This window comes from Sardina pilchardus, chromosome 18, assembly GCF_963854185.1.
Source record: "Sardina pilchardus chromosome 18, fSarPil1.1, whole genome shotgun sequence".
In the NCBI taxonomy this organism is placed as follows: Eukaryota; Metazoa; Chordata; class Actinopteri; order Clupeiformes; family Clupeidae; genus Sardina; species Sardina pilchardus.
Window position 1 is genome coordinate 10,612,012 of NC_085011.1, and position 10,726 is coordinate 10,622,737.

Genomic DNA, 10,726 nt, shown 5'->3' on the forward strand with positions numbered 1-10,726 from the left:
AGATGCTTCTTCTCAAGGCAACATCACTGCACCAGAGCATATTGGAGTGTGTGGATGTACTGTATGCATTCATGCCTCCTCCTCAAATAATTTACAAAGCCAGCACTGAGATGTACAGTACAGTAAGCATGTCTCATGATGTGGCCATGGACGGTGAAATGGCACAAGAGATTCAGCATTTTGCCCAGATTTGTGTAGGAGCTCAGCTCGGCCCCTGACTCATGACGCCTGGTGCCGTGCTCACAGAGAGCTGAGCGCTACACTAATGAGGAGCGTAGCATGTACTGTAGAGCCATAAAGCCTTGAATCGTATACGGTTGTGGGAAGATAACAAGCGGAGAGACAAATCTTACTGTGAACTTTGTTCGCAAAGGAGGAACGGCCTGTGCCGGTCTTCAAGGTTTTGCTTTCGACTCTTCTCTCTTAACTAGCAGCCAAGAGCGCTCTTGCAATGAATAAGTTTAATTAAAATCGGAATGGAGCTGAATTAAATTTCTCAATCAACCTTGACCCTTGCAGCACTGTAATTTCACATTCATATTAATTATTTAACCCTTGCTTTTCCGTGGAGAACTTCTAAACGCCTTTCACTACTTTGATATCAGAGCTGCAGCCCTTAACCGACACCTGTAGTCTTCCTGACTGTGATTCTTCATCGTCAATACGCTCAATCACACACTATTATTATTATGAATTTTATAAATCTATCATGATTATTTAATTCCACATCATAAAATCAAACCACGTAAGAAAACAAAAAAAAGCATGTGGTCTACAGCTACACTAATGGTCTACAGCAGGGGTGTCAAACTCATTTTCACCGAGGGCCACATCAGCACAATGGTTGCCCTCAAAGGGCCAGATGTAACTATAAAATGTGTAGCACCAGCCACAAAATCTTTAGCATCGGTATAAAACTTCCCTAAAACCGAGAAGAGCAAAAGGTATCAGCATGACATGTTCTTTTTATTATTGTTATGTTTGTAAAAACAAAACAAAAACCTCTGTCAGTTCCATAGCCTACAGTTTGACTTTTCAATGAGGGTCACTGGTCAGTCAGGAAGAGGTCATGCCATGGATTTTTTTTTTTTAGATTCAAGTATATTCAACTTAACTGTCATTGCACAAGCGAAATACCAGTAACGAAATGCAGTTTTACATCTAGCCAGTGATGCAAACAAACTGACATGTCAAAAGGTGCATCACTACACCGTTCTATACACATACAGTAGAAGCGAACGGTCCCGGTGGACTTTTTCTTTGAAGTTGAAAGGTGTTGTGTGGATACGTTGCTCGTTTTGAACCGAAATGAAAATGCAAAGCAACAGGATTACAACAAACTTCTAGCCTACCTATGCTTGCCTGATCTGAATGCACCTTTTCTCGGTCGGAATAGGCTCACTTTTGGCCAAACAATCATTTGCTCGATGAGCAAGGTTTTGAAGCTGGATTTTTTTGGATAGGACTACCCACAATTATGTATGCTTTTTAAACGTAGACGTAAACGTATCACGTAGTTTACAATTACCAATTGAAATCAAAGTAACTTACATCGATTCCCCTCTCAAAGAACCACACGCACTTCAAACAATCATGCGTTTCACAGGCAGGCTAAACCGAGCGCGTAATTTACTGTAGGTGCTCCGTTCGCTAAAATAGTTTAGAATACTGGTCTATTTTGTTTTCACACGTTCGCGTTGCTATCACATCTGATGTAGCCAGTTACACTGATCATAGAGGAAGGTGGTGCCTCCCTGTCAGTCTCACGTGCGTGCATTGTATTGCAGTGTATTGCCTATACGCAAGATCAGACCTTTAAAGCTGTATCAGACTGTAATCTATCAAGCTCTCGCGGGCCACATACTGTATCAGACCCTGTAAGCTCTCGCGGGCCATATGAAATGATGTGGCGGGCCGCATTTGGCCCGCGGGCCTTGAGTTTGACACCTGTGGTCTACAGCTACACTAAAGCTGCTATACACATCACAGTCTTGATGTGTTTACAGCCCAGAGCCTGTGCTCTTTATTATGTAAGATGTAGAAGTGTGTTTTAATGCCGGCCATCACACTAACCCAAACTGATGCTCAGCTCCAGCTCTTTGTTGTTCATCTGTATGACACTTAAGTCTCTGACTCACGGTGGCCCATGCGCTGAGTGGCTTTAAGTCATGCGCTGACTGCTTTAATCTGGCATGTTTTTGGAAGTTCTTCAGCGGTGTTGGGAGTCCCTCAGAGTAACTTCTCACCACTGCCATATGTACTGTAGCCTACCGGTCCAGTGTTAAGAAGCCAAGCAAGCGTAGAGTTGTGCCGCAAAACAACACGCATGCTACCAGATTCACAATCAGCTTCTGCATTCTTTCAAGCTTCTAGCGGCTGCATCCAGCCTCCACACGTTTTATACTATCTTCTTTATATTCTATTATGGAATCTTACTTAATCTTTCTTGCGAGAGCACAATTTGACAATTTGAAATTTGAATTTGTCTGCAAAATACTCTGGCGATGATGAGCAGTGATGCACGTTACTATTACCCCAGGCATCGGTGGAAACCAATCACATCGGTGTATCTGATATAGGCGGGCCAGAGGCGGGCTAAAGTGATGACGACAGCGCTGCAACGTTCAAAATCAGTAAACATTGGTCGTAGTGTTATCCAATTGCGTCAAAGTCCAGAATCAGTCAGAGTAAACATTGGTCGTAGTGTTATCCAATTGCGCCAAAGTCCGGAATCAGTCAGAGTAAACATTGGTCGTAGTGTTATCCAATTGCGTGCAGTGATATTTTCAAAAGCATGCTTGGTGCCGCCCCTCGAGTTGGGTCATTACATTATTCGTGGCCTGAAAGATTCCCAGGGTCTGGATTTTGCAGGCCGGGAGTCTTATGCTTTCTCATGCAATCTCCCTTGTACTCAGTCATGTGCTCATATTCATACAGTCTACCATAATACTGTGTTCAGTTGAATCATAAGCATGTCTAATGCCCCTGTTATGTTATGTACCCCTCCTGCTATTCCTTCATATGGTTAAGCAGCGCTGGTGTGTGCGGTGTGTGCGGTGTGCGGTGTACGGTGTGCGGTGTGCGGAGTGCGGTGTGCGGTGTGTGCGGTGTGCGGAGTGCGGTGTGCGGTGTGTGGGGTGTGTGCGGTGTGCGGTGTGCGGTCGCTTACTCTCCGCTGACGGTCTTCTTGCGGGAGCAGCAGAAGCAGGCCAGGGCGGCCAGCAGCAGCAGCATCAGCAGGGGGATGCCGATGCCCAGCACCAGGCCCAGGATCAGCGGCTTCTGCTCCTCCATGGACACGGCCTCCGCAGTGCCCGTCCGGTTCACATTGTCCCGCTCTGGTTTGAGATGTGTGTGTGTGTGTGTGTGTGTGTGTGTTGGGTACAAGAACAAAAGAGAACAAAAGAGAGAATGGGCAAAAGAGTGAGAATGAACATGAGCTATAAGATGAGGAAAAGCAGAGACTGAAGGAGAGACAGAGAGGCAAGCCCACACCAGGAATATCGGACATTATTCTGACAGAGTGCACAGTGCAGAGCTCAAAAAGGAGGAGGAGGAGGAGGAGGAGGAAGAGGAGGGAGAGGAGGAGGAGGGAGAGGAGGAGGGAGAGAAGCTGTTCATAGCTGGAGCCGCCTGTGTATCTAAGATATCCCAGAGAGTGAGAAAAGCCATTCATCTAAGTAGGGACCTCAGCTGTCCTCCCCCTCGTCTCCTCGGCTGATAATATGATAAGGCTGTGATTAAACACATTGATAAAGTCTCAGAGCCTCGACTGCGGCTGTAAAAGGAAGGCTTTTATCAGCGCTGAGACATCAGCGGGTCAACGGGAACAGACAGGCCTTTAAGGAGGCTTTCAGACTGACTGTAGCCCACAGCATTTGAAACATCAAACATGGTGCTGAAGCGGGTGACAACAGCAGAACCAAGTGCCACTATAGAATTCAGCGAAACATTGTTTATCTTACTGATAAAAAATATGGCAAAACATCATCGAAATGAATGGCTATATCGTTCCATCTATATCACGTGATTAAATCCGTATTATGTATGATATTTTAATAGCAACCAACAGCAAGATACACAACACACATATACTGCATCATCTTTATATGTATACATTCTTGAATATATACATAAATGTATATTTATGAATGCATATATTCTTGAATTTCCCCTTGGAGATCAATAAAGTATCTATCTATCTATCTATCTATCTATTTATCTATCTATCTATCAATCTATCTATATCATATTTTGGGTTTGCCCACTGGAGGATGGGAGTCATGTCAGGACACTCACCTAACACACAGGACTGTGCCTCCTCCATGTCGGTGCCGTTACACACACACCTGTAGCCTCCGTAGGTGTTGGAGCACACCGCCGGGGGCACACACTCCGCCTCATTGGCCTTGCACTCGTCCAAGTCTGAGGGCGGGCACAAGAGAGAGGGTGTGTGTGTGTGTGCGTGCGTGTGTGTGTGTGTGTGTGTGTGTGTGTGTTTATGCTAGTCTGAGTCAAAGGTTGAGCACAAAGCCCTGGGGCACTGCTGTCCAGGCCTGTTTATTACATCCAAGTAGACACTGCTTTGTTAAAAAGTTTTAAAGGGCCGCTTGATCACTGTGAAGTGACATCAGACGCCTCATCGGCCTTGCAAAGTGAAGGCAGGCGGACGACAACACCAACAAGAGAGATGGAGAGAAAGAAAGTGAGGGAGAGAGAGAGAGAGAGAGAGAGAGAGAGATTTGAAAATAAAAACTTTGGGCAAAGAATTTAGCACAGGTGTCAAACCCAGGAGGTCTTCTAGGGCCAGTGTGCAAACATTCAACTACACAATACTGTTTGAAAGTTTCCAACAACACTTCATTCTGCTCATGAAAAAAACCTTAAGTATTTCAGCATCAGAAACTGCTGGAGTGAGACTGACTGAACATGTAGAGTATATACATGTGTTTATGGTATGTGCATAGGTCAGCTGAAATCTTCTCACCTCCAACGTCTGCCAGGGTGATGTCGTAGTAGGCACCGACCCGGCTCAGGTAGTCCTGGACGTACCAGTGTGGGGTGTCGCTGGACATGTTGATGCGGTACTCGTTGGGTCCGCTCGGTGCTGTTGGTCGGTACTGTTTCATGCTGGCGTTGTAGAACTTGTTCTGGAAGCCCATGGAGAGGATCCGCTCCAGCTGAAAGGCAACAGGAGCCCTTGTTAGAACCCTAACATAGTTAAAACCCTCGTTAGAACCCTCACATAGTTAAAACCCTCGTTAGAACCCTCACATAGTTAAAACCCTCGTTAGAACCCTTACAGGGTTAAAACCCTTGTTAGAACCCTCACATAGTCAAAACCCTTGTTAGAACTCTCACATAGTAAAAATCCTCATTAGAACTCTCACATAGTTAAATCCCTCGTTAGAATCCTCGTTTCATTAGAACCCTCACTTCATGAGGTCCCTCATTAGAACTCTTACGTTGTTAGAACCCCCACAGATCCCCAGAACAGTAGCTGGTGCAGCATCAATAGGCGCATTTACATGGACATTACGACTGATGTGTTTATATGACGACTTTTATTCCGATTGATTGAGCTGTTATTCCGTTTCTAATCGGAATAGAAGTGTCCGTGTAAACGTGTCTAGTGACTAGTTAACGGACTCAGATGGAAGTGGCCGCTCACCTGAGTAAGGCCTTCTTGGCCCACCTGTCTCTTGCCCCAGCTCATGGACACATTGAACACGTTCCACCCTGGCAAACACAAAACCAGTTGAGCAGAGGCAGCAAAGAGCATTGAGCGCTGCCATTGTTACACTGTAGGTCAAGAAAACAGTGCTGAAAATACAAACAAAAAATCAGGATTTACCTGTAGGGTTTGCAGAGTCACCTGGGATTAAGAGCACAAAACATGTTTTCAAAGTGGCAGGTAACACAATGCAAATCACAGAGCAGTGCAAGACAGCACAACAGAACAAATGTGAACACCAACACCATCACCAACACCAACACCAACACCAACACCAACACCAACACCAACACCAACACCAGCACCAGCACCAGCACCAGCACCAACACCAACACCAACACCAGCACCAACACCAACACCAACACCAACACCAACACCAACACCAACACCAGCACCAGCACCAACACCAACACCAACACCAACACCAGCACCAGCACCAACACCAACACCAACACCAACACCAACACCACCACCAACACCAACACCAACACCAGCACCAGCACCAGCACCAACACCAACACCAACACCAACACCAGCACCAACACCAACACCAACACCAACACCAAATACTATATAGCTAAAGTTTTATGTTGCAGGTTACACAGATTTACCAAGGATGATGTTATATAAGGAAAACAAGAAATGGGCCACTTTCAAGAGTAAATCATACAAGTTTTTTCTATTTCTTTTTCATATGTCGTGGTGTGTGTGTGTGTGTGGACAGCGGCTCCTACTCACCACAGCCATCTCTCTGGTCACTGGTGCGGTAGCGGCAGGAGCAGCGCACTGAGCCGGCCGTGTTCACACACTCAAACTTAGCATTGGGACACGTGGCAGGGTCCAGGCACTCGTTTATATCTGAGAGTGGACAAATATCAGTCAATGTGAGTGTGTGTGTGTCTCTCTCTCTTTCTCTGTGTATCTATGTGTGTGTGTGTGTGTGTGTGTGTGTGTGTGTATGTGTATTTGAACAAATATCAGTCAATGTGAGTGTCTCTCTCTCTCTCTCTCTCTCTCTCTCTCTCTCTGTCTTTGTATATATGTGTGAGTGTGTGTGTATGTGTGTGTGTGTGTGTGTGTATTTTTGTCGTTACGTGTGTGTGCGTGGGTGCATGATAAATTAGCATTACCTGTGCACTCTTGTCCGTTCCCTGTGAACCCAGGTTTACACGCACAGGTGTAGTTGTAGCCCGTGCTGGAGCACTCGGCCATTGAGTGACAGGGGAAGGGGAAGGGAGGCAGACAGAAATCTGTGGGAGCACGATGAAGCATTCAATACAATGCATTACGTGAAAGACACGAAAAATGGTCCAACATTTTGTGTTCTCACATCACAATGAAGCATTCAATACAATACATTACGTGAAAGACACGAAAAATGGTCCAATGTTTTGTGTTCTCACATTACCACGCTAAAATGACAACACCATCCCAGAACTTCAATACATTTCAGATAGGCATATGATCGCCTATCTATAGTAAATTATTGTGCATGTAACCCTCAAACAACAATCATAAACAATGACTTCCTCACAGGCTGGTTGGTACTGTAGCTTAAGGTGACTGAGACCAAAACCGGGGACATAATCCCAAAAAGGCCGAAAAAAGAGGGACATTTTCAGTTTGACTATCAATCTGATTGAAACACATCTTCAAAAAACGGGGACATATGTAGTTTTTCTGTATTTTCTCGGGGACAGACAACCACAAACGGGGCCTGTCCCCTGAAACCGGGGACGTCTGGTCACCCTATGGTAGCTTCCCCTCACCGTTCTCGAAGCACTTGTAGCCGGGCACCCCACTGCTGACCGTGGGCTGGGGGCAGGCAGCGCAGGAGAAGGAGTCGGAGTGGGGGGCGCTGGAACAGTCCACGCCAGGGAAACAGGGCTCGCCACGACACGCGTCTGTGCTGTTCCCACACAGGGGCCCACTGAAGCCTCGTGGACACAGGCAGCCCACCACCTACAGGGGGCAGCAGAGTAGAGACAGGAAATCATTACAGAGAGATAGATAACACAGGGTGGGGGACATGATTGAGGAATATCTTAAGTCAGGACGGGAGATGTCTTGATTGCACTCACTAGATGGAAAGCAAAAGGGGTGTGTGGAGCATTTTGTGTAGTTAAAAAGCAGAATGGATCATTCTGATCAAGGTATTCACCTGAACGATGCACATATTCATTGCCTCTACTCCTACACTGAGGTAAAATACGTTACATCCTTACATTGTAGGGTGGTAATTGTTATTCACAACCACAGACATATTGTGTGTGCATGTGTGTGTGTGTGTGTGTGTGTGTGTGTGTGTGTGTGTTTACCTGGAACTTGCCCTGCAGGTGGTTCTGTGTGACGCTGCTGTACTGGCAGGTGCCTCCGTTGAGGCAGGCACACACCTGCAGCACGGGCACGAGCAGCGAGCTGGACATGTGGTCACTCACCAGCACGGATAGACGCACCGGCTGCACACTCAGGGCCTTCCACACCAGCACGCCGTCACCTGAGTCCCGGAGAACACACACACACACACATGGAGATGTACAAACATTTACGTACGCACACACACACACACACACACACACACACACACACACACACACTGTGATCTAATTATAGTTTCTGAATACATTTTATAAGGCATTTAGTATGACATTAAAAGATACACAACAATGATCAGACCTTTTGATACAATTTACCCGACAAATCAGTGACCTCTCTCCCTCTAGAGATGACTAGATCAAGGGTGTCGCCAGCCAAGGTCTTTAGCTCTGTCCAACTGTCCAAAGTATTAAGGAACTTGTAATGGCTTTAGCATCAGTCGTCATCTTATTGACATGGACATTGAAATCGCCATTTACAATTACACGATCATAGCTAGCGATGATGATGAGTGACATAAGTTCAGGAAACTGGTCGAGGAAGCCAGTATAGCCTAGTTTGGGAGGGTATAAGGGGTCAGCTGGGTGGGCAGGTCTCAACATGAGCAGGTGCATTGTGTTAGCCTGGTTTCAACAAGAAACAGAAATTCCTTTTTTTTCCACAGATAAAATCATTGATTGCAAACATTTTAGTGGTGAGGGTGCCTACATTTAGTACACCCATTTTAGCTGATAAAATATCTGTCTTTAAAGGAATATGCTGAGGTATAGAAAGAATATTAGTTGGGTTTCTACTAGTTTTAATATTGCCTTTGCTTTTCACTATACATTGGGCAGAAATCAACGTCAGAATAGGACTATATAAGCAGCTTGATCTAGACTAGTAGTAGCACTATATGTTGAGATGTATAAAACATTTTCAGATCCATATAGCCTACAGTACATGCACATTATTTAAATTGATACCTGGGGGGCATGAATCTGTGATATTTTCTACAGAATGGCATTGCCTCAGTGTGGTCGTGATATGGCCAGAGAGTAGCATGGCTCCATATCGTCTGTCATAAGTCTTTTAAACAACCAGAGATCTTTAATTACTTTGATATTAACTACATTATTATATTACAAAAACTTCCCAATTGCTTAATTATACCTTATTAATAATGCACAAAAAACGGAATGAATTTAATCAAAACATGTTATGTTGTTTTATCTTTGGACCAGCGATATTTAGACAGTGATGGAGGGAAAAAAACTTCCCATTCTGTTTCTCCGAAAAGCATTATCGAGAGCTTCAGCTGTCGTGTTAATCCTGAGACACATAGACGACGTGCAGTCAGCAACGCAGAGATTATGAATGTATACTCTGCTTTCGATCTCTATGATGCCACATAAGCATGCCTGGATTTGCCACATAAAACACACAAATCACAAAAGATGACTGACCTTTGCCTGACCCTCTTTGGTCCTGCTGCAATGGGAAAGTGTTTCACTGGTTTAGCGAAAGCTAGATGGTTTACATGTATTAAACCGTCTTTCCATGACCCATAAAGGCTGAACATATTTTTGCTGGGGTCACAGAGAGACCATTTTCCCTGCTTGGCCAGTTGCAGCCACTGGAATGTACGTACAGTAGATGACGTTCATTCATCATCAGAATGACGTGGTGTCGATGAGAAAATGCACAAATAATCTCAAGAGGGTTATCCTACATTTACGGATATACCTTTCATATCTATCCTGAGGCTTAAGGGCCAAGGGGTGGAGTTGATAATGTCCTGTTTAGTGCAAGACTGACATATATACTGTATATATATATTTTCTGGTTGTGCACTCTCAGAAGGTTTCTAATTGGGTCAATTTGAAGCAGATTTGACTTTTCCTTTTGAACACTTGCATACAGAAGAGAGAAAGCATCATTAATATGAGCAAAGGTGATAGCGGAGATAGAGAAGGTCAAAAATAATAAACAATGTGCTTCTTATAAGAGTGTTCTGCACAGAACCTTTCAAGAATCCAAACATGGGGTCTAACCATGGGTTTCTCACCGTCAAGCTGACATCTAAAGCAGACATGAGGGGCTTTACAAATATACTTTCATCACAGTATTTTCAGAGAAGCTACACTTTATAAGTTCTACTGAAGAAATGATTTGAATAATATATACAATTGTATGACCATTTTAAAAACAGAGTATACAATTGGTGACAAACACAAACTGAGACCCTGGTGAGTGGTTGCCATGGAGACTGACCGCTGCCGATGGTGGCCTGTGGAGGTCGGGGGTGGAGTAGGGAGAAGCTGAAGGGGTCACGGTTAGGGTCCTGAACCCTGACCTGCACTCGCACCGTCTGATTGACCCTACAGCGGATCACTGTGGGCTCTGTCACGATGGGGGGCATGTTCGCTGTCAAAGGTGAAAGAGAAGAGAGAGAGAGAGAGAGAGAGAGAGAGAGAGAGAGAGAGAGTAAAAGAGAGAAGGAATGAATGAATTAATGGATGGATGGATGGATGGATGGATGGATGGAAGGATGAATGAATGAAAAAGGGGACGTGAGAGGGATGGAGAAGAAACAATCAGAGAGGAGAAAAGCATGGGGGAGGCAAAGAGGGGAAA

The 10,726-nt window shown here is 45.0% G+C and overlaps 1 protein-coding gene across 1 annotated transcript in view; it reads right to left on the reverse strand.

The window, feature by feature from the left end:
• The window catches only part of LOC134064439 (neurogenic locus Notch protein-like), an 11,879-nt gene extending 2,037 nt beyond the window's left edge, over positions 1-9,842 (reverse strand). The window contains exons 1-10 of the mRNA XM_062520358.1: positions 9,836-9,842; positions 8,053-8,231; positions 7,504-7,696; positions 6,865-6,984; positions 6,473-6,592; positions 5,855-5,875; positions 5,672-5,739; positions 4,988-5,180; positions 4,300-4,425; positions 3,170-3,338 (exon numbers count right to left, since the gene is read on the reverse strand). Of these exons, the coding sequence (XP_062376342.1) occupies positions 3,170-3,338; positions 4,300-4,425; positions 4,988-5,180; positions 5,672-5,739; positions 5,855-5,875; positions 6,473-6,592; positions 6,865-6,984; positions 7,504-7,696; positions 8,053-8,231; positions 9,836-9,842 (1,196 nt within the window). The remainder of the gene's footprint in view (positions 1-3,169; positions 3,339-4,299; positions 4,426-4,987; positions 5,181-5,671; positions 5,740-5,854; positions 5,876-6,472; positions 6,593-6,864; positions 6,985-7,503; positions 7,697-8,052; positions 8,232-9,835) is intronic.
• Positions 9,843-10,726: the final 884 nt, after the last annotated feature.